Raw genomic sequence first — 24,216 nt, forward strand, 5'->3', positions numbered from 1 at the left:
ACTGATCGACCATTTTTAAGACGTAAGAATTCTTGCAAGGACGATTTTTAGAATCTTCAGCCTGCAACCCTTAAAGTGCCTCTGGTGCCCACAGAACCACCTGTCTGTACCTTTACCTTACACCAGGTTATTATTTCAATTGCTTTGCAGTTGAAATGTTAAGAGGCACATTCTTGAGTTATTTCTTAATTTCTCTTATTTGGAAACATATGATAGGCAGCTCTTTGGATGTTGCTACTCACTGAGAGATCAAGAAGGGGAGACCAGGCGGGGAAAGACAGATGGCCCCAACATTCCAGGTCGAACCACACAAGGTAGGGAGGAAGTAGTGCCCATGTGAGTGCCTCCCAAGACTTCCTCTGGTTCAAAGGAAGGTCACAGGTGGACAGGACAGGGTGGTGGAAAGCAGGAATGACTCTAGCGCTTCCTGCAGAGGAGAAAGTACCTTCAGCCAGACAATGAAGGACATAAAGGGAGCTCTTAGCACTTGCTAGTTTTTTTTTTTTTTTAAGATTTATTTGTCAGAGGGTGAGGGGGGGTCACAAGCAGGGGGGAGCGGCAGGCAGAGCAGGCAGAGGGAGCTGAGCAAGGAGCCCGATGTGGGACTCGATCCCAGGACCCTGAGATCATGACCTGAGCCGAAGGCAGACGCTTAACTGACTGAGCCACCCAGACATCCCCAGTTTAGTTTTTTTTTAAAGATTTTATTAGAGAGAGAGAATCTCAAGCAGACTCCACGCTCAGTGGGGAGTGGGACACGGGGCTCGATCCAGGACCCTGAGATCATGACCTGAGGGGAAAGGAAGAGTCTGACACTTAACCTGCTTAACCAACTGAGCCATCTAGGCACCCCTCAGTGCTTGCAGTTTTATTACTTCACCTTCAGTTTTATTACATGGGGAACCATCTCCTGGTATCCCAGAACTCTTTTATCTTCAGGGGTTCCGAACACCTAGCTTCTATTCAGTCCAGTGCTGCTTTTTCTAGGTCACTTCTGGATGTGGAACTGCATTTTATAGCAACATCTTCTGTTCCCTGTTGATTTCGTAACCTCTGGTACATTCAATAACTTTATTAAATTAGAAAAATATTTCCCCTTTTTGAAAGCAAACCATCACACAGAACTAGAGTGTGCATGCGGAATGAATATTTTATTACTAGATTATAAAAATAAAATACAAAATAATTTTAAAACAGAACTTAAAACACTGTACAAAGCTTTAATATGATACAAATGGGAAAATTAAATAAATAATTACACTTTTATGTACAGATGGCCTATACAAAAGCACTCCATGTTTCTGCCAATACCTTATGTCCTTGGTTGCCTGAGCAAAAATGCATAAAAAGGGCTGCTTGGAGGGAAAAGGGCAATACAATACCTTTGGAGGTATTTCAAAAAGCAACTTCTTATCACTCTGGTTTCACGAAGAGGAGGAGAAAGGGAGAAAAACTGTGGGATTACTGAAGTCTTCTAACTTACTGGTTTTGCTCGACAAGAGACTTCTTCTGGTTTGTGGTTCAATCTGATATAACAGCTGCCAGTAGTTCGTAACTTTCAAGAATTATATCTAAGTCAAAACTAGATGTGTCCCCCTCTTTTTTCCTAAAAGCTGCGAACCGGTAAGTAAATGACCCAGTGAAATCAGTGCTGGCAATTTTAGGAATGGGAGTCAGGAGGGGGACGGGAACTGTGCAGGAGGGAGTGTGTGGGCTCAAGCATGGGTCATCTGATCAGTTCTCTTCTTTGTTCAATTCACTCAATCCAATTTCGGAGCCCCAAGTGGCAGAGTGTTGTGTTTCTTTCATCTTCCTAACTGTATTTCTGAATGCTTTTTACCTTAGTGAACTAATTTATCTAACTTGTGAATCATTTAAAAAGAAAATAGTTTTGAAAAGTCCTAAGGGCTTTCCCCTCCCTGGGTTGCTCCCTAAGATAAATCACATTCAAGCCCTGGTCACCTTGTTTATCGTGGGTGAATGAAGAACAAAGCCCAGATTCCAAATATGTGGAAATGCTGTGAATGAATTTTTAAGGATTTTATACTGTGTACTATAAGGTGGGGAGAAAGAGTCATACGGCAAGGACAGTGTATATTAAAAACAAGGGTTTACTCAATGTTTTTAGCTGGGTGAGTGAACACTTCCGTACACAATATGAAATGGTACTGAACTACCAAAAAGAGGTAAAATTCCTATCATTAGTGTGTAAAATTATGTCACGGGCAAATTCTCTAGTCACACGGGCTCAAAGATCTGCCTCATGGAATCCTATTCTATAGGTCGAGGAACCCCGAACCACTGGCCCAGGGGTATCGAAGACACATGGCAGCATCACCGGTGATACGTACTATGCCCATACTGTCACTTCCAATTTAACAGGCAGGCTCTGTTAAAGTTCCACAGGATCATGAAGGAAAAGGCTTTACTTCCTTTACATGTCTCCTCAGACCAAAGATCCAGCAAAGTGTAAGGAAATATTCAAATCATTACTGACTAAATGTTACTTGCTGGCTATTCAGTTTTTTGAGATTGTGTATAATAACCACAAAGTGATCTTGATCTTGTCAAATACTTTCATTTTCTGATCCAGATTTGCTCAAGGGGAATAATTAAACATCCAGCTTACATTTTGAAAGTCAGAGCAGATTATCACAACTCAGACAATGTACTGATGGGCCAAGACTCTGTCATCATTTCATGTCCAGCCAAGGATTTCTCAGGGACTGAGGTGTGCAGCATCCAAACTCCCCTTTAAATTCATAGGGACCCTAGTTCCATGTCCTGGAGTTACCTAAGAACTACCGGACTTCCCCAAACACCTCCTGCACATCTCCCTTGCACTGTCGACAACAGATTCTGCAGGCTCCCAAGACTATCTGGGTTAACGTTCTCCTAATTCCAAAGCGGCAGCCCAGCTATTGAGAAAATCCAATGATAGATGTTTCCACGCTCCTCCCCCATCCTCCCAGTGTACCCCAGAGTTCTCCTAGATGACGGCAGGGGAGTGGGGTGTCCGAACCACCACCTGGGGGTTTCCATGCACCACGTCCTCCCATGTGGTCTGAGGACCTGCAGCTGCTGCGTGTTCCCTTCTCTAAGTTAAGGTCAAATCGACACCTCTGGATTCGGGACTCGGGTGACTATTGACCTGGGGGACTACCATAGTGGTTACATACCTTAATCCTGTAATACTTCTTGTGTTAAAACCTAGATAAGTAACTCTTCTGCAAACAAAGTGTACAGACCCAAACTCAAGAAAGTTGAATAAATTCCGCTGTCATCAACCATTCTAGCTCTCCTCAGTGATACAGGTGCCAAAATATGTCTCCCTTTAGGCAAAGTCCCAACACATCTGTGGTAAATGCACATAAACAGAAGTGGGCAGAATATAAAAAAGTGAATGCAAACAACTTAATTCCAAAATACATGAATATGACAGAAGAAATGATTCTTTAACATACGCCGTGTTTTGATAGATATAAAGAAATGAACAGTTTTAAAATGTGAAAACTTTGATCTCCAAGACTAAATCTAGACTTATCTACAAATTAATATATTTCCAAATAGCCAGAATAAGATGCATTTTTTCCCCTAAGCCTAACTCTGAATTCTGGATCCTGTTTCTCCTATTGCCAATTTCTAATGTTAGATTAAGAATGTAGTTCCTAGAACAAAGAATCCTCTAGGGAAAAAACATCTGTTTTTTTAATTCAAAGCTATCGGGTATAGGAAAACTAATTATAGTTTTAACTATCGGTGTGTTGGTTTATAAAACATGCACCAATGTACACTTTTTCCTTGTAGATTGAATGCAACCATAGAAACATTTGCATAAAAATCTGTGGCCTGGAAGGAATCTATGATGATTATCAAAGAGCCTCAAGTTCCCCTAGTGGCTAGGAGCTGAATAGAGATACTGCACAAGTAGTCCACTGAATCAGTAAGCAGCTGGGATTTGTTTAGTAGTTTAAAGCAAATAATACAAAGTGGATAATGACAACAGTGGGTATCAATTATCATGTTGCTACTTATCTAGGACTGGACTGACTTGGCAACTTTTACAAAAAAGCATTCACTTCACAACATGCAACTTAAGAAACGCAAATGTGCTGGTGCCCTCGTCAGCAAGACCAGCTTGCACACCAAGGTGGGAATGACAGCGCCCGAGACTTACCATTCAAAGATGTTTACAGTCTGTGCTTTAAGGTTACATTTGATATGATCCAATTTTCCTTTGTTCGCTATACATTAAAGTTAAATGCCTTTATGCTGTGCAAAAGATGACCAGGTGAAATATTAATATTTCAACCCATCTGTATACCCTGGAGATTTGGCGGCATAATGTAAGAAGAATGCTGCCTACAGGGACTGAGCTGGTGCGAATCCATTTTCTGCTGCACCCAAGTAACTCCAGAGACTAGACATGGCAGGGTAAAGGCAAGTATGACTAGGGTTGCCATCGTGTTGAGAGGAGAAACCAGGAGGCACTTGATTTTTGAAAGATAGTTTTGACTTTTGCCCCATACTACTTTTAGTATAGTTTGGTTTGACTTTAATTAATGGCCATGTCCCTCATCTTAGGTAAAATAACCAAAGTGGTTTAAAATTACTTGGATGATCTATGTTTGTCACTGAAATCTGAAATATGCCATCACTAAAAAACCCAAAATAAATAAAAAAAACAAGGAACTAAAACAACAACAAACAACTCATTCTCTGTATCATACCTTAAAATAAAACAAAATAAAAAATCCTTGCGCCAAAAATGTTTTGCTCAGGGCTGCCAACTTCTCTTTTTAGCCTAAGACACTGACCATCTAAAAGCACAAACTATGCTTTTAAAAACCATAAAGTAAATCTCTCTATGATAGTACTTTTAAGTGGACCTATTGATACATATGATATAACTAGTCTGTTTTCTTTTGAAAGTATCAGAGCTGAAACATCTTTGGTTAACTCTTTCCTCTACATGCAAAATAAAGTATTCTTATACACCAAGGCTATTTCTCTCTGGATATGGAGTTCGTCGGTGCCATCTAGAAAAGGGGGCAACACAGTGGAAGAGTTGGGAGAAAAACAGAAGAAACCAAGAGAGAGAAAACACCCAAATGCCATGTTGCCAACACTGTTTTGCCTGCTAGAAGAGAAAATACCAATAAGAAATAACACACACACCACAACTATAGCCTCATCCGCTTTTCCAGTGGTTATGAAGGGCACATTTCCGACAACGGGTCAGGATTTAAAGCTGGCTACTTTTAGCACAATTTAGCTAATACAAGGGAAAAAAGAAGTTAATTCCTTAATTGTAGAATACTCCCTCACCATCCAAAAAATAGTGAGGTGAAAATAGGAATGTAAAATGGCAATTTTTAAGAGATTTTTTTTCTTTAAACCAATTTATATCAGACCATGGATTATCATCCCAGTTTATCCCCTTTAACCATAAGGACAGAATTATGTGATTAACGTGACAAATTTTTGAGCCAGTATCACAAGCCTGACCCGGTAATTTTTTCCCCTATTAACATCTTTTAAAAGTGAAAATTAAACAACCTATCTTGGCTTGAAGGCTGCCAACCCTTGCAGTATACACAAAGAAGGCAAGAAGAATCTGAAGTGTCCCATGCCAAGAACATATTTTCAGAAAATGAAGACAGGCAAGGCCCAAGTGTACATGAGGCACACAATGAAAAGGAATTTCACCATCTGTGATCTTGAAATTACAAATGGAGAATGAGAAAGAATGAGTTTATATAAGCATATGTTTCTCTATATATTTATAAATATTTATATCATTTACCATGAAGACATGCAAGTAGTGTTATAGCAACTATTATACAAGTATCATACAGAAGGACTGGTCTTCCAATATTACAGTTGCTTCAGTTAAACAGCAAATATGTCTTATCTATTGCATTCCTCTGTAGAGCTTGAAACCGGAGAGAAATTAAGATTCCACACTATGCTACATTTCTTATGGGAGATCGTATAGGACTTGATAGTGTTTGGAGTTTTGGTTTTTTTTGTTTTTTTGTTTTTTTGTTTTTTTAAAAAGCTCAACACAGATAAAGAGAACAACAGAAGTTCAGTGCAGCTTCAGGGCAGCTTTGAGGCAGCATTAGAATGTATTCGCTTGGTGAGGAAATATACTTTTTTGTTTTTTTGTTTTTGTTTTTTTTTCTTGTTTTCCAATTCAACCATATTAGGTTTGGCAGCAAACACAAGGTCAAAGAGAAAGCACAGATGTTTGCTAGAAGGCGAATTTCAACAGCAAGCAGACCAATTTACCTGACCTCAATCAGGTCTTTACAGCACAAAACACCTACAGAGTAGAAAAGAGCCCATTTGAAAAATCTCGCATAATTTACTTTTGCCGGATTCCTGTTAGCAGAAGAGTGAAATTAGAACAAATATGCTCCTCCTGGCAGCTTTATAAATTGAGGTTACAAGGAAATCAGGTCCCAAAGCCCAAATATTCAAACTAAAACATAGGAGAAGCAGGTAATAAAACATTAAAAGATAAATATTGAGCCTAAATTTATTTCCCCAGATACTCATTCCTTATTGGCTAAATGTATATAAAATACAAAGTTTGAGGATTATAAGCCTCAACAACGTACCTAATTTCTGTTTTTCTTTCTAAATCTCTAAGAGCATGAAGTCACATTCCACAGCATTGTACTTCCCTGGTATCATCTTGGAGGTTGATATTGCAAACAGTCAGTCTCCAGAAGACCTAAGAAAGCAAGGTCTACTCTGGTCGGTCTTCCTTCCACAAGGAGGAAACAGAGGGGGAGAGGTTTCTTTTGTCTTGAAGGGTATTCACCCCACTCTGTCCCTCTGTCCCTAAAGCGCTAACGCCTGTGCAGTAAGCTCTGTTTCGACTTCTCCTTCTTCTACCTAAGTTTCAGTAGCTCTTTTTCACAATAAAAATATACCAAGTTAAGAACTGTTAACTGTTACTTTTTTCTGTTCCACAGAAAAATATTAGGGGACTAAAAACACAACTGGATTTGAAATTCTCAGCATGTGCTGCTAAAAGCATATTAGAATGTATTGTTAAAATAAGGGAGATTGCATCTGGGGAGATACACTCAACTTTAAAAACAGAAATCCAGGGAGGGTAGTAGGAGTGAGGCAAAGTAAAGGTGTGAACTCTCAATACACCAGTAAACACACAAGCCTTGTGTATATGAGCACTGGCTCCCCAGCAACAGACTTGTTACAGATCCTCCTATCGGAATAATTCTGACTCTCTAAGGTTGGAAGTTTTGAATGAAAATATTAAAACAAGAAATTTCACTTTTGCTATATAATCTTTAACAATGCCTTAAAAAAACAGGCCAAACCCCATAAAATTCCATTCCATTTCCTACCGTCAACTCTTTTGTTTCAAAGGCAGCTGAAAAATGAGAGTTCATTTAATGTCCCCCGTGGATTTTGTTGGATTGCCCCTTCCTATGCAAAGGCATTGATCCCTGATCTGCTTGCTGCCTGCCTTAGGCAATTCCTTATCATATATTTATGTCTTCTTATAAATAATTTATCATGTTACTTTCTTTTGCAAGAGAAGATCAACACTGATTTTTTAAATAGACAGTACAGGGCCACACATGCATCAGGTTTAGGAGGAAGATCTCACACCTTTCACAGAGATGCAGCCCAGCTCCTATCTGCTGAGTTTAGTGGCTGACTTACTCTTCCCTGGGGGCGCTTTGGTGCCGGCAGAGTGGTGGTGGAGGCTGCTGGATCCTTTCAGGCCATTTTTGCTGGGTTTGCAATGCTCCTGTTGGCAGGACCTCCTGGAGGAGGAAGATCCTGAGTGGCTGGGAGGTGACTTGCTTCTCCCCAGATGCGGGGATGAACTCCTCTGGTCATGGTGGGGCCGTCCAGCCCTGGATGGTGAGGAGCTGGACGTGCGAGGCAAGGAAGAGCTTCGAGGAGAGGTACTGGGACTCCTGCAGGGGACAACTGGACTCTTGGGTGGTGTTTTTGGATTGTGAGGGGATCCTGGACTCTTGCACTGAGTAGTGCTCCGGGGCTTCTGAGATCCATTTTGAAGAATTTGGGCCAGGCGGGAGAAAAGGTCTGAGTCGGAATTGCTACTCCCTAGGACTTTATATCTGCGGAGCCTTAAAAGAACAGAGAATAATTCTTTTCATTTTAATTCAACTGTGTCCAGAAAGTCACAGCGTCCTAATGATAATGTATATAAAGTGAGTCAAGTCAGCAAACACTGGAAACAGAGTTACTCTTTCACACACCAGTTGTATGAGCCTGGACAAATTACTTAACCTCCTCCCCCCTCCTTTTTTGAGTAAAGTATAGTTGACATACAATGTTATGTTCATTTCAGGTATACGGCACAGTGATTCCACAGCTCTATACATTATAGCGATGTTCACCAGGATAACTTCCATCACCACCTGGCCCCGTATGAAGTTATTACAGTATCACTGACTATGTTCTTTCTGCCCTACTCTCCACCCCTATGACTTACTTACTCTATAACTTAAAGTTCATACCGCTTACTCCCTGCCCCCGTCACCTCTTTCGCCCATCCCTCCCACCCCACACCCCTCTGGCAACCACCGGTTTGTTCTCTGTATTTATGAGTCTGTTTCTGTTTGCTTACTTGTTCATTTTGTGTTTTTAGATTTCACATGTGTGAAAATACCATATGATTTCACTTATATGTATTTGGTATTTGTCCTTCTCTAATTTCACTTCGTATAATACCCTCTAATTCTATCCATGTTGTAAATGGCAAGATTTCATTCTTTTTTATGGCTGAGCAATATTCTATTACATGGATACCCCCCGCCCCCACATCTTTACCATTCATCCATCAGTGGACACTTACGTGGCTTCCATATCCTGGCTACTGTAAATAATGCTGCTATAAACACAGGGGTGCACATATCTTTTCGAATTAATATTTTGTTTTCTTTGGGTAAATAACCAGGAGTGAAATTACTGGATTGGATGGTAGTTCTATTTTGCATTTTTTGAGGGAATTCCATACTGTTTTCCATAGTTGCTGCATAAATCACATCCTCACCAGTAGTGCATGTAACCGCTCCTAGCTTTTAATGGGAATGTTATCTACCTCCCAGGATTACTGAGCAACCAAGAACAATGGCTCAAGTAAAGTATTTAGCTGCCTGACTGCCATTCAGAAGGACTTAAGTGTTGTTAGTCCCTTTCCTCCTATAGCAAGTTTGCTCTTCTTTTTTTAAGTTTTTATTTATTTATTTAAGTAATCTGTATACCCAACATGGGGCTCAGACTCATGACCCCAAGATGAAGAGTCGCACACTCTTCTGACTGAGCCAGCCAGGCACCCTGCCATGTTTGTTCTTCTAATTTTAGGATCAACTTAATGAAACGTCTCTAGCATGTTAGTGAGAAAGAGAGTAAGCCATTTTGTTTAAGGCTCCCACGACAGAAATTTGGCATGTGTATATGCAAACATTAAACCCCACAACATGAAGTGTACTCACCAACAGGAGGAACTACGGATCAAAGTATATTTCAACCTCATTTAACACTTTGCAAAAGGAAAGCATACTCACTGGTTTCTCTGGGCCTCAGTTTCTGTCCCTGACAATAGTCTTGAGATTCAAGAGAGCTGGGTTTGGAGACTGATTGCCCCGTCTTACTGGCAACTGAACTTGGGCCTTAGAATTCTAAATCTAGAGAATATCCGTATGAATATCAGTGTCTTCTCTGCCCTAAATGTCTTTCTGTCTCAGCCTAAAATTCATTCAGTTAAAGAATTTAAACCTCAAACTGCTGGGGCGCCTGGGCGGCTCAGTCGGTTAAGCATCTGCCTTTGGCTCAGGTCATAACCCTGGAGTCCTGGGATTGGGCCCCGTGTTGAGCCCTATGTTGGCTTCTGTGCTCAGTGGGGAGCCTGCTTCTCCTTCTCCCTCTGCCCTTCTCCGCTCATGCTCGCTACTCTCTCAAATAAATTAAAAACAAAACAAAACAAAAAAACTTCAAACTGCTGACATGCCACTCCTTAAAGACGGGAGTGGGAGAAGAACTTCCAAGGCTGTATTAGTCCCTCAGGACGCAGGGGCATCAACAGCCATCATCACCATCACAGGTCAGCAATAAGCTCCTGACTTTTTCTCTGAATTTTCTCCCCTCCTCCTTTCCCACCATCTACTCAGTCTAACATGATGAGACTCATTCTGGTTGAGCCTACCCTCATGGGTGTTATAGTAAAATATGAAGAATGGAATAAAAGAATTCTTCTGTGCCAGGACCTACGTGGGAAAGTTGAGTGACCTCTCAGTTCCCAGACGAGGCCCAGGCTGGTGAGTTCTGTAATATCTGACACAACGCCACCTGCTTGGCTTGGCTTGGCTGCTAAGTGCCGCCTTTAAGGGACACGTGAAGTGCTAAGTAGTAAGTGATAATCCAGATCTGTTTGCTGTAGTCCAAAGCAGCTCAAGCCACAGATTGCAGCATCTTTATTAAACACAAAGGGCAAGCAGAAGGAAGAGGGGATGTGTGGCTAATGCTCATGGAATCACCTTTCTAAAATGTCTCAAATGACTGCTGTTCCCTCATCGCCATTCTTCCTGTGGAAGTCTAGTCCCACCAGCACTTCAAATCCAATGTTTGGTTACCCTTGAACCTGAAACCCTATGGCAACTCAGAACTAAACTTAGCTAAGGGGAGCAAGTTCTGCTGGGTAATGACAAAGACAGAATCTCACTTTAACACACTTCAGAATCCATAACAATAATCCATATTGTTGTACTATCTAGAACAGGCTATGGTCTTCATGTATTTTGATTTTCACCTGGTTTTTGTTCAAAGGCCATCCTTTTTCTCATTCTTCTTCAAGGGTTGAGACCATTCTAGTCTGTGGAATGAGTAATGGCTCTCCAAGGAAAGCACTCTTAACTGGTTTAACGCCTCCCAATTGTTTCCCCTCTTCTTTAAAATATAATCACCCTATGGTCAACTATACATGAGAATACTTCAGTAAACAAGTATATACCATACAGTAAGTATTAAAGTAATACTTTTATTATGTATGGCTGTATGTGTCATCAGACCTAGGGAAACTGCCTATAGGGTTTTTGTGTTTGTTTAATTCATTATAATCAGATAAACAGCACTGTGACCAGGACCCATTCATCAAATTATGGACACAAGTCTTTTTCACTAGAATTTGACATCATAATGACATCTCTTATAATGGGATTCTGACTAGAAAAAGCTGGAAAATTGCTGAGTATCTAGTTAACATGGACGAGAAGAGAAGTAACCTAGGCTGCATGCTAATGAAGCCCTGCACAAAGCTCTACATGTATGCAGCCGTATTTGACCCTCCCCAAACCACTAAGGGTCACACTGCTAGAAAGTGGGAGCGCTAAGAATGAACTTGGATCAGTATGACTCCTTCTTCTACACTTGGGAAAGGCAGGGAAGGCAACAGATCATCAGAAGCAGGCAAGAGAGAAATGAAGCCACTGACGTAACATAAGCAGACACAGAGCGGACGCTACACACTTAACACAGTAGGAACACAGGGCATTACCTGGCTTCCACTCCAGGTCTTGTGGGAGGCTTCCCTGGCGGTGGCCGAGGCAAGAACTGAGCTGAAGTTGCGCTACTGACTTGGTCTGTGTTGACCCATGAAACTGGCCTTGGGATTTTGCTCTTTCTGGACTGGGAAATGATGGGTGACAGAAAGCTGTCCTCGGCTGATCTGCTCAGGTGCGAGTCTACAGTCAGTCTCGAAAAGGGAGCAAAGACTTCCTCCTCAGAGAAGGGAGCAGGAACAGTGGCTAGTCTCTCCTCCAGCAATTTATCAGAGGCACTTGAGAGGTCCCCAAGGAAAGACCTGAGTTGCCTTTTTTCCACCAGAAGCCTGACGAGGTCTGGCTGATAAGCTTTCTTTTGGAGGAGCTTTTCTTTTGCAGAGACTGGAGAGGAAGATTCAAAAGTTGAGTCTATCTCTTGTGCTAAAACAGGGATTCGGCTGTGTCTAGTTACAAAGGATGACCTAATCACGTCCTTCCGGGATGGGGGACAATGTTCACTCTCTGAAACACAGTGAAATAATTCTCCATTCCTAGGGGCCACTTTCTCTCCCTTACCCTCTTGGTGCAAAAAAGTAGACAGGTCCCCCTGCTGACCTGGCAAGTCTTCACTCCTGATGTCATCATCCTTAGATATCTTACTTTTTTGCATTGCTGCCACCTGACCTATCTGTCCTTCAACATGTGAGTCAATGACTCGTGAAGAAATTTCTGAAGTTCCAACTGCCAGAAGCTTCATTATCTCATGATTTTTGTCTTGATTTGGCACTACACTAAAAGTCTGTGTCTTTGTCACATCAAGAGGTTCAGTAGTAGCTGAGTGATCCCTTTCCGCAGTTACCAAGTCTCCTGGAAGGGAGGCGATCTCAATATAATGCTGCCCTTTACTTAACTTCTCATCTTCATTATCTGACCCTAGAAGATTGCTTTTCTCTTCGGTTTCCCTAGGGAGACTCTCAAATTCTCTCACAGCCAGTCTGTTATGGTCAGGAAGGTCTTTTGGTCCCGGGTCTTGAGATTTATTACACTCTCTAATACTGGGTAACAAGTCATGACCAATATGATCTATCTGAAGCCCCAAGTCTGTTCTGCTTCCTCCACTAGGAGGTTCACCCTCTGTTACAACTAGGCCAGAGAAGTTCTCCCTTGGAGAGTAAAGTTCCACGGTGGGTTCCACAGGCTGAAGGTCTTTCTTCTCTGGCTGTTGACCATAGTGAAAGCTGCCTGAAGTTGACTGTGTAGATGCCACAGAGGGTCTAGGAATTGTAATCTGAAGAGACAGGAGAAAAAATATTATGCAACAATATGGAATATAATGAAGATGCATCATTTGAAATTTCAAACTTCAAATTCTAATTTAAAAGAGGAACACAAATGTTGACCAGGTCTGTCCAACTCCTATGTAAAATGAACAACTCTGAATCAAAGTACATGACGCTCAAGCTCTCCTACTCAGGAGCTGTACAAAGCAGTCTCCCTCTAGGCTCATCCCTGCCTTTTCTTTAGCCTGCTCTGTGCTCTGCAAGACTGACTTCTACAGACTGCACAACCCAGGCTCCCTTGCCTTCTGATTTCTGGCTGGGTTTGCTCAATGGGCACCAACAGAGCATCAGAGCTGGAGGAGAGAAAGGTCTGGGTATTATTAATATTTTCTTAAAAGATTTATTTGTTTATGAGAGAGAGAGAGGAGGAGCAGAGGGAGAAGGACAAGTAGACTCTGTGCTGAGCGGGGAGCCCGACACGGGGCTCAATCCCAGGACCCTGAGATCATGACCTGAGCCAAAATCAAGAGTCAGATGCTTAACCGACTGCACCACCCAGGTGCCCCAAGGTCTGGGTATTAATTTTCTCTGCTTCCTGCCCAAGGGACGGCAGCTTTGGTGGTGGCTACATCCTACCACTTCTGGCCAGAGCTGCTATGGCATGGCCCTTCTCCCAGCTTTTGCTCCTTCTTCCTCCTCTTACAGGACTCAAGATAGAAATGGCTCCCTCCACTGATGGTCCTGTTAGCTCTCTTAACTCTCCCCACACATTTGTAAAAAGCTCTTTTCAGTAAATTCTCTCCAAGTCCCCTTGAGTGTGCCAGCTATTTTCTGCCAGAATCCAGATACAGGATTATAGGAAAAAATTACTGGCAAATTATTGTATGTTTAAAAACTCCAGATTTAGGGGCGCCTGGGTGGCTCAGTCGTTAAGCGTCTGCCTTCGGCTCAGGTCGTGATCTCAGGGTCCTGGGATCGAGCCCCACATCGGGCTCCCTGCGCCTCGGGAGGCCTGCTCCTCCCTCTCCCACTCCCCCTGCTTGTGTTCCCTCTCTTGCTGTCTCTCTGTCAAATAAATAAATAAAATCTTAAAAAAAATAAAAACTCCAGATTTACATGCATCTTGTTTCCCCCATAACTCCTATCAATCAAATAATGTTAGAAATATTTTATCTTCCTATAAGCAAAGATATACAAAGATGTTCCCTAATGTTTCATTATCTTCTTTAATTTTTTAAGGTCAAGCCTATGATAAATTAAATTCTACCATCCCTCCACAGAGGTCATTTCAATTCTATGTGAATGAGATTCAATGTCTAATAAGAAGGTCCTATCTTAAGACTCCTAAAGTTTCTACGTTTCCATATTTGTTAAAAGTAACATGTAAGAAAACAAAAGTGACACGTAAGGAGGCAGCAAATGTCAACCACATAAACTGGTATGGAAAAAAAAGCCTTTCTGAGAAATGAAATAAGTCAAATTACTTAATGAAGCCAATTTAGTCCTAGGAAAACTATGGAAACTGGTCTGAATTCAAAGCAAAATGAATTTGGAACTGTCATGGGAGATTATGCTCAGACCCCACCTTAGTCCAAAGACATCAAGAAATCAATGTTGTTCCAGAGTCAGAGAAATGGTCTGGATCTGTTTCTGTGTGTGTCAGGAATACAATTAGGTTTAAGAACATGTAACGCTTGTCCTGAGCCCAGCCCAGGAGAAAACACCTAACTAATGTCCTGAAATAGCTCCTGAACAGAACCAGTATCCTGAGGATCTGTCAGGTTAATTGAATGAAGACAAGCTGTTTGGGTTCAGATGTGAATTCTTACAATAAACCCAGACCTATAATGACTTCGGGAAAAGGGAGTAAGTTCTAGCAGTGCTGCTGCCCTTCAGGAAGTCACCTCACACTTGTATCTCTTCCATTATTCTAAAATATAATCAGGCAGATGGCAATTTTCTAGTGTATTTTAAAAATCATATAGAAACCTAAAATGTATAGTTACTTACTAGTCAAAATGTAATTTTTAAGACCCAAGAGTGATGGTGATAAGAAAATCAGGGAAGAAGTTATAAAAATGCCAAATAACAAGGGAGATGATTCTACCTACATTGAAAATAAACCAATAGTCACTTCATTATTATATGTAATTCCAAAAACATCAGCCAAATTAAACTCAGCAGTGTTTAAAAAATAACAGTCCACTGCTCTTTTGAGACTAGAGCTAGGGAATCCATGCACTTCTGAGCTTAACTCATCTTAGATTCAGAATATAAAAGGGTGTGTGTGTGTGTGTGTGTGTGTGTGTGTGTGTGTGTGTGTTATGAAAAAAAGGGATGACAATCCTGTACACAGAAAAGATATAGGAACCACCAGACGGGAAAATCTATTTTCTTGAAAAAGAGTTCTGAGCACTTACGATAAACTGCATAAAATACTCTCATATTAATATTTCTATAGCACTTTACATTTCTAAAATATTCCTAAAACCATTTTTACTAACTCTATTTCATATCTATTTTAATTGGGTGCTGTTATTTACACAAATGTCACAAATGAGAAAAAAACCTGGTCCAAAACAGTCAGGGATAGGACTTAAGGATTTTGAAAACCAAGCATAGCATAGCACACCCTCCTGACATGCACTAATACTCAAATGAAGTTTGGAAAAGAGTCTGCAAAAATATTATCTGACGAGACAAAAGGAGAAAATCCAAAGATCAATAGCCAAATGTAGAAAAAGGAAGACTAATTCTAAGCATAGCTGAGAATAACTTCCTTAACCTTACACTGTAAGACACAAAAGCAATTTCCATATTTGGGACACTTTACAAACAGACTAAATCAATGATCCACCAGTAAGCCACATGCATCTTTTATATCTTTAATTTCTATAATTACAAACATCTCATTAAGGTATGAATTCACTCATGTCCTTTCTTCTGCTAACTGTGTAAGGTGACACCTTTTTACAGAACTAGAAAATGACCTCAGTATTTCCCATTTCTTTAATGTTAGTTTTACTAATGCCTACTACTCAGTTTGACTAACATCAGTCTCATTACTGTTTAGTTCAGATAAAGCAGCCTCATTATTTATAGTTATCCCATGTTTACAACTGGCCAGATAGCAAGAGACAATAAACTGCAACCTAACTATTATTTACGTTTAACTTATAATTACCCTTTAACTTTCATCTAATTCAAGGATTGTATTAAGATAATAAAAACTTCGGGAATCCAACATTCCTACCAAATAGCCTCTCTTCCAAATAAAAGGTATGTGATATATGAAATATCTAGATCTCATTTTGTTTTTTTTGATAAATACTTTATGAGATATAGGTAGTAGAATAACTTATTGGTTCCTACTATTGCCAAGAGTAACGGAGTTATATGAACACATTCCTGGTCTATTAAAAAAACTTAAATTTTAAACATTCACATTTCTTTGGGCCATTCAAATTCCCCAAAGACTTCTTTTGTTGAAAGCATTTTTATGTGATACTTTATACAAGTGTGGAAAATTATGAATAAAACCAAAATACTATTATTGAACCATGTTTTTAATATGTCAAATTTTTATTTCTAGGAAGAGTGCACAGCAATGATAACAGTTGAGTAATAACCCTACATGCTAACACAACGTCCCACTCTCTCACTCTTTACCCCTACTGCTTCCTCGGACCACATCTGTGCTGGTTACTATTGTTGAAGACGGTGCCAGAGTGTGACTTGGCTTATGGATAGGGAGGCTGGTGGGAGGGGGAGTGGGGCAGGCAGCAGTCTGCTACACAGTTGGGGAAAACTGAAAACCTGAAGCCTCAAGACCTAAGTAAACAAAAAGTAGAAGTTGCTTTTTGCCTTCCCTGTTATCCCACTCCTCAGAGACAGTCACTCCTCATTAATAGTTACAGTGTATTTAGTGGGATTGGAAACTCTTAAGAATTTTGTGGGGGTGCTAAAAATCATAAGCAAGGCACAACTCACACCCAAAGATTAGAAGTCACAGAAAAGACAGACTGAAATAAAAATATTTTTGGCTGGCCTGTGATTACACATCACATACATGACTACAGGATTTCACGGTCCGTTTTCAAGCCCCTTCATGCAATATTGGAAGAAATTCAGGTTTGAATCTAGTTCAACTATTCCCAACTTCCATAACCTACAGATTTCTTTTTTTTTTTTAAAGATTTATTTATTTATTTATTTGAGAGAGAGAGAATGAGAGATAGAGAGCATGAGAGGGAAGAGGGTCAGAGGGAGAAGCAGACTCCCTGCTGAGCAGGGAGCCCGATGTGGGACTCCAGGATCATGACCTGAGCCGAAGGCAGTCGCTTAACCAACTGAGCCACCCAGGTGCCCTAACCTACAGATTTCTATCATAGCATCTGTAACACTTAAACTGAGTTTCCTCCCTCTACTAGCCTGAAGTCCCCTGAAAGCAGTGAGAAGACTCCCTGGGCTTTGAATTCTTTGATGCCTAGTCCAGTACTTGACACACAGGAAATGCTTGATAACTGTTGAACACATGACTGACTCGGTTACTGGATGCTTGGGTTCTTTCCATGAAGCCTCTCCCAAGGGGAAGTCCAATCCATTATTTGAACACTTCACAAATGGGCTTTCTTTACTTCCCACAGACCATCCAATTTCTGGTCTTTTCTGTTCACAGACTGAATTACACTATCATAGATAATTTCAGAGATGTAACCGCATACAAACAAAACTTTTCTATCATTATAATGACCAAATTTTCCAGATCAAAAATAGGTATTCATGGTCAGACGGAGGACATGTGGCCACTCCCCAGTCAGGGTACATGCAGTCAATGCAGATTTCTCCTGCAAAATCCCTTTCAAGTTAATAGGTGGCAATTATTCCAGAAAGTCTTTACCTTTTCACATGATTAAAGTATACTATTAATACCTTCCATGGATCATTCCTTTTTTCAGTGGAGGCTCTTAGTAGCTCCATGAACTTCCACATAGTCCCTCTAGTTTATACAAGGGCTCCAAACAGTCAGTGGAACACATTTCACTGGGAAAGCCACATGAAACTACTATTTCAAATAAGTTGTACCACTAAAATGTCTCTCAAGTTCTCACTGCAATTGTCACGGTTCAATCCCTCATCGTATTTGCTTGGATGCCAAAGCCTCCTCACTGGCTGCTGCCACAGCCCATTTTCCCCCCACTCAGCTCCCAAACAGCATGTTACTCCTTTCCCTCCATCTTGGCAGTTTCTTGTCCACAGCCCACACACCTCGGCAGAGCTGGCCAATGCCCTTCATCACCTTACCTTCTGTAGTTCATCTTCAGCCTTTTTCCTTTGTCCTAAGGAAAGGGCACTTAGATTCTAGATCACTTATTTAAATACTCTGAACTCCGGTGCTTTAAGTCTCTATGTCTCTGCACGTACTGTGTTCTTTGCTTGATGGCCCTGCATTTCTTCCGGCAATCTAATTTATCCTGCAGAGTCCTCTTACTTTTGAAGTGCACCTTAATCTCCCCAGAAAAAGATTTTTAATTTCCTCCCCAATTATGAAAGTAGTGTATTTTTAAAATTTCAGTTTTCACGGTAAAAAAAAAAAAATAGAAAATGAAGAACAGTTTCGACAATAAAACCCCCCAATATCACACTCCTCAGTCCTAGGCAGATCCGTCTGTGTCCCCAGTTATGTACACAGCTCCACCAGAATCGCTTCATGTTGTTTAAGGTAACTGTTGGATGTGGGCCTTCAGTGCCAACCTGGTAGGGTGGTACCAACTGATTATCCCTGGGGTATAGCATAAAGCCTAGAACTCAGGAGACACTGAATAGAACTGAAGGAATGAAAAGAACAGAATTAAGGCAATGCAATCACTGCTGATCTGATTTTTGTAGGACTGGCATTGGTACTCCTGTAAATAGTCAGAGGAATCCTCTTAATAGATACTGACTACCACACAGATCACACAAAAAAATTATGTGACTCCCTTTCTTTCTGTCCTGCTCCCACTGTGTGCATTATTGTACACTCCCTTTCTTTTTCTCAATGGCTAAGAAGTCAATGAGAAAATTCCTTCAGTATGTTGATAATCCCCTGGTGTGGGGAACAGAACAGAGAGTCTACTCTACCAGCCACCTGCCTCTTTACAGATCATCTCACTGTCCTATGGCTTGGTCTCATCAGTGCTAAAAAGGACAATATTCCCTCTGCTTGCTGCATAGACTTGTTGTTAGGATCAATATCAAAGTAGTCTATAAAATATAAATGTAAGATAATATGGTAGCCAGTCTCTAAATGGCCCCCAATGACCTCTGCCTCCTGGTATTCATACCCTTGTATAGTCCGTCCCACATCATAGCAGACTTGGTCTGCGTGACCAACAGAATGCAACAGAAGTGATGGTATGTCCCTTTTGAGATTAGGTTATAAAACAAACTATGGCTTTCATCATGGTGGAGGCTTCTTCATGCTACCACCGCGCCCCTCCCCCATCTCTGTCTCTTTCTCTCCTCACACTGTGAGAAAGCCAGCTGCCACGTCAAGAATGGAGAGGCCCATGTGGTGAGGAACCGAAGCCTCTGGCCAACAGCTACTGAGGAACTGAGGCCTGCCAACAGCCACTGAGTGTACCTGGAAGTGGACCTTCCCATCCGGTTGAACCCTGCAATGATTTCAGCCCTAGCTGACAGCCTGACAGCAACCTCATGAGACACCCTGAGCCAGAACCATTAGAGTGAGCCACTCCTGTGCTCTTAACCCTCAGAAACAGGGTGAAATAACTGTGTTGTTTAAAGCTGCTAAATTTGAGGTAATTTGTTACCCAGCAACAGGTAACATATTGGTGGTATTATTATTCCCCAGTCACATTTATACTGCTTCCAAAGATAATATTAAAATGAAGCACTTCCACTTCTACATTACTTTTCAAATCCAACCTTCTCCCTACCAACAGTGATTACCCAATGTCATAAAACTGGTCACATTCTTCCCTACAGTTCCTGTCATTCTGGACCAGTAGTCAGACCTCTTTTGGAAGCAGTTCATTTTCTTTTCTCTTTCATCTCTACCCCTGTTTGTTTATGCTACCTTAACTTTGTCTCTTCATTTTCTAATCAAAACATAATCTAATATTTCTCCTGTAAGCCAAAGGTTGGTCTTATTTACTCCCTGTAAATCCATGTTGTTTAGCATCTTTTTAGAAATGACTGACAGTGGGCAAATTTCAATACTGTTTACCCAAGGAAAAAAATTTAATTTCCAACATAGCCCCAAACCAATTTCTTTCAAATCTAGCAAATTTATCCATCTTTCAAAATATATTATCTAAAAAGTTTACACATGCTATTTGATAATCAGCGGTTTCATGTGTAGGGATAAGGGAAGTCTTGACGAAGGCTCATAAATCTGCACTAAGAAATAAAGAGAACTAGGGGGTGCTAAAGTTCTCATTCGTTAGTTTATTATGCCAAATATGCCTGTAATATAGATAAACTTTTGCTTTGCCCATTTTTGTAGTTCTTACATATTTTAAGACATCAATATACTTTCCCTTCATAAAAGAGAAACAAGCCTGAGTGAAAAAGATACAAACTAACAAAGTGTTTCCCGTCAGAATATGTCTTAATTTAAAATATTCAGATAGCCCAGTAATATGTTTTAGCATATCATCCAAGCTAGAACATTATATTCAGAGTTACAAGAGATAGGGAGAGGCTAACTGGCAGTACTCCCTATTTAATGTGTCTGTAGTAGGTTAGGGAAATATTAATGTCTGCTTTGCAAAAGTAAACTCTGAATTTAAGCCTCAAGAAGGGAATCAAGATAAATATATTTTTAATCTAATCCCTGCCCAAGTGAAGGCAATGGTAGGTTTATTACCTTAGACATAAGTATACAAGTGATGTAGCTGTTATTTCTTTAGAGACCTTCTTCAGTTAAGAAAAATGCTTTTATTTAAAGATATCTGAAAATAAGATCAAACTTATAATATCAAATATATGAATACAAGTCTTTCAATAACTTGACAGAGAAAATGCTGCAGACAGTGTAAGAGAACCATGAGAAAAGTCTTTGTGGACCAAACACTGCTGATGGGAAAAGGCAAAAAATACTAGGAGAAGTGGAGTCACGGCCGTAGAAGCGTCTTTGAAGGGAAGCATGCCAGGATGCAGTGAGCAAAATGCTTGAGCGGCAGTGAGTGTGCAGCAGGACAGAATTGCAGAAAAGAAGAAACTGAACGTGGGAAGAGGGAAAGAGGGAATGAAATAGGGAAGAGGAAAGGCGGGAGGAAAAAGGGATAAGGGGAAGGGAGGGAGGTGGCTGGATTTGCCTCTAGTCCATAGGTTACCATGAACAATTTGCAAAAAGATGCTCCTCAAAGAGGAAACAGACACGCACAAAGATGCACAGTTTGGTTAGCAATGTTTGGGCTAGAGGTCCAGCTGATAAGCTTTCTTTTGGAGGAGCTTTTCTTTTGCAGAGACTAGAGAGGAAGATTCAAAAGATTTCAGCCCCTACTTGCTCCCTTGGCTAGGCCACTTTATTCAGTGAACAACCTGTACAACTGTACAAAGGAGTCCTGCAAATAAAGGAAAGACTAACTCTGATGAAGAATGAGGCAGGCATTTATTTTCCTATGTTGAAGTGCAGACAAATTCCTACAGAGCTATACACAAAACCAAATTTTGTCATCTTTTCTCACCGTTTCACACCTGCATTTGGAATTGTGTTCTAATAAAAAACATTTCAGCTTGGGGAACAATGTTGTTTCTGGTGAGTTGGAAGAGATGGCTGCTAGATGATTAGGGAATTTAAGGAAATCTGGTACTTGCACCCATGTAAGGACAGATGTACCTGTCCTCAGGCTGGTGCCAAAGATCTGTGTACACAGTTCCTTACTGCCTCCATGTTTGGCTTTTCCAGGAATCCTGCTGCTCACAGTCATAGGGGGATCACTGATCACTGACAGTAACAGGGTAACAGGCGTCTCCAGCTGAATGCCCAAACTGAGAGTAAAGAGGACGGTTTCTTCAAGATGATGCTTTACAGAAGACCTTTATCACAATTGCTTTCAGCTACTTGTTAAAATGCAGACTCCTGGGCTCACTCTATCCCAGACCTCTTGAAGTAGAAGTTCTGGAAGAGAGGCCGGAACTCTGTATTTTAAACAACAGACTTCAAAGCTGGAAAACTATGTTTAAGAGTAATGTACAGTATGACAAATTTCTGTGTGGAGATTACAAAAAGAGGCAACAAAGAGAATCAAGCCCAGCCAAGTGTACTCTATGAAGTACAAACCACATATGCCTTCCTCACCAGATTTATAACGTAGAGCTTCAAAATCTCTAGAATTACAAATTCTTAAAGTCATAGCTAAACGCATTAGTAGATAGCTCTTGTGGTCTAATTATAGATGTTATTCTGAAATTAGGTTATAATGACACTTCATGTGTTGAGTCGCTGTCCTGACAGGAAAGCTCGCTTGTTTTGAGAAATTTCATACTGGATGACTGATTCTAGAACTTAGTCCAGACATCACTCCCTAGCCCCATCCACCAAACTTAGGCATCTGCTGAACAATCTTAGTTGATCAACTGTTCATTCTCTTTTAACAGCACCTTGAGTGGGTAACAGAAAAATAACTGGAACAAATCTCTTACCGCTGTGAGGGGTCCTTCTGCTTGCGCCTCCATTGGACTTGTGGGTGTCACTGCAATAAACGGGCCCGCAGTCTGGAGTTCTAACCTATCCGCATACTGTTCTGAAGCAGCAGCGGCAGGGCACTCCCCAGAAAGTGCTAAGACCACACCTGAGGGTTCTTTCTTTAAATGATTGCTTTCTGCCCAAGGACCCAGTAGGAGCTTCTCATCTTGAGGCGATTCCTCTAAGACCTGAAGTACTTCAGGCTCCTCATCAGAAGGGCTTCCAGTTGTTTTATGGCCTAAAGCCTCATTTGTCCTAAAATCCCGAAGGTCCTGCTCCTTGTCCACAATCACCCATTCTTTGGAATCAACCTCCTGCTTGCAGGAGCTCAAGTTAACTGCTATAAATCCATTGCTGGCACCGCCATCTGCCTGTTCAGGGGTGTTGGCAGAGGCAGGCTTTGAAGCATCTGGAAGATATTCTTCATCATAGTGCCAGATGTGGTCAGTACGGGACACGGGAGGAACACAAGGCTTATGAAGCAGAGCAGGGAGAAGAGATTCCTTTCCTGCACTGGACTCTTTCTGCATTTTCTCCAGGCTTAAAAAAACAGAGAGAAGTTACTCATCTGCCCTTGGAAAACATTTATTACATAAACTTTAAGCTCTATACAGAACTAATATTCACACATAGATGAGAGAATAATATATAAATAAAGCATAAGGAAAGTTTCACAGGCTGATAATGTTCTTCTCCCCCTGTTATAACCCAGTTTTGGAAGATGGGACCCCCGGGAGGAAGATGGCTCTCCTGCTGTAGGGCAGGGGACAAGCCTACTCAGGTTGACTGATGGGATCTCTTTCACCTTTTCTTTGCCAATTCAATCACACTGCTCTCTGCTCTCTCTGGGGGACTGAGGCAGAATTGAGCCAAGGGGATTTTGCTTCACCAGAAGCCCTATAAAAGGAAATGAAGAAGCTAGTATAGGAAAGGAAATAGAGAAGCTAGGCAAATACTTCATGTGTTTTGTCTTCAGAGATGTATGTAAATATAGAATCATTCAAGTAAACTCCAAAGGCAGGAATTTTAAGAAAAGCTACTACACCTGCTCAAGCATGCCCAGCCCACTCTGTACACAGTGGGGCACACAGCGGTGGGGGGTGGCCACGGTGGCGTGCAGGAAGCTTCAAGATGTATTGTCAGTTGGGGTGGATTAAAAGGCAGTTGACACGGTATATGAATCTGTCTGCTAGCCAAGGGGCAGGCAGTGGTGTGACCATTTGGCTGCACTTACTTCTACGAACTGACCTCATCGTCAGGGAAGCACTTGAAGTGATATGTTTTTTCCTTTCCAAGTTTGTAATTAGGTGCTTCAATTCCTTCAACTGTTTCCTACTCATTCTAGGTTCTGGCCTGAGTTCGTTTTCTTAGATTACTTCTGTTTTCTCAACTCTGTCTTATTTCTTAGCTCCTCCCACAGCAGGGACTCTCTTTTTAGTTCCATTCTTTTATTAAATGAATTCTTTACCAAACTAAGCTTTTTTCCTTATTGCCTTTAAATAACTATATAAATCCTAAATTCCTAATCTTAGCCACAGCTCGAAATGTTTAAGCACTGCCCCAACTCAAATCCATTCTTTTGATCATATTAATGTGATCAAAATGATTAATATGATAGAAGTTTCTATCACGTAGCTGTGAGGCTGAATGATTACATGCAAGGAAGAATACACATATACGAAGGACT

The 24,216-nt window shown here is 41.0% G+C and overlaps 1 protein-coding gene across 10 annotated transcripts in view; it reads right to left on the reverse strand.

Annotated features, from left to right (window-relative positions):
- Positions 1–1,134: 1,134 nt before the first annotated feature.
- The window catches only part of TTBK2 (tau tubulin kinase 2), a 155,331-nt gene continuing 132,249 nt past the window's right edge, over positions 1,135–24,216 (reverse strand). For 8 of the 10 annotated variants that reach the window (XM_027570402.2, XM_027570405.2, XM_027570400.2 and 5 more), the window contains 4 exons: positions 22,487–23,069; positions 11,567–12,840; positions 7,705–8,138; positions 1,135–6,742 (listed from right to left, as the gene is read on the reverse strand). In XM_027570402.2, the coding sequence (XP_027426203.1) occupies positions 6,699–6,742; positions 7,705–8,138; positions 11,567–12,840; positions 22,487–23,069 (2,335 nt within the window). In that variant the 3' untranslated portion in view covers positions 1,135–6,698. Of the gene's footprint in view, positions 8,139–11,566; positions 12,841–22,486; positions 23,070–24,216 lie in introns of all 10 variants that reach the window. The other 2 variants (XR_003515711.2, XM_027570404.2) reach the window with 2 other exon arrangements.

The sequence above is a fragment of the Zalophus californianus genome, chromosome 6, assembly GCF_009762305.2.
Source record: "Zalophus californianus isolate mZalCal1 chromosome 6, mZalCal1.pri.v2, whole genome shotgun sequence".
Lineage (NCBI taxonomy): Eukaryota > Metazoa > Chordata > Mammalia > Carnivora > Otariidae > Zalophus > Zalophus californianus.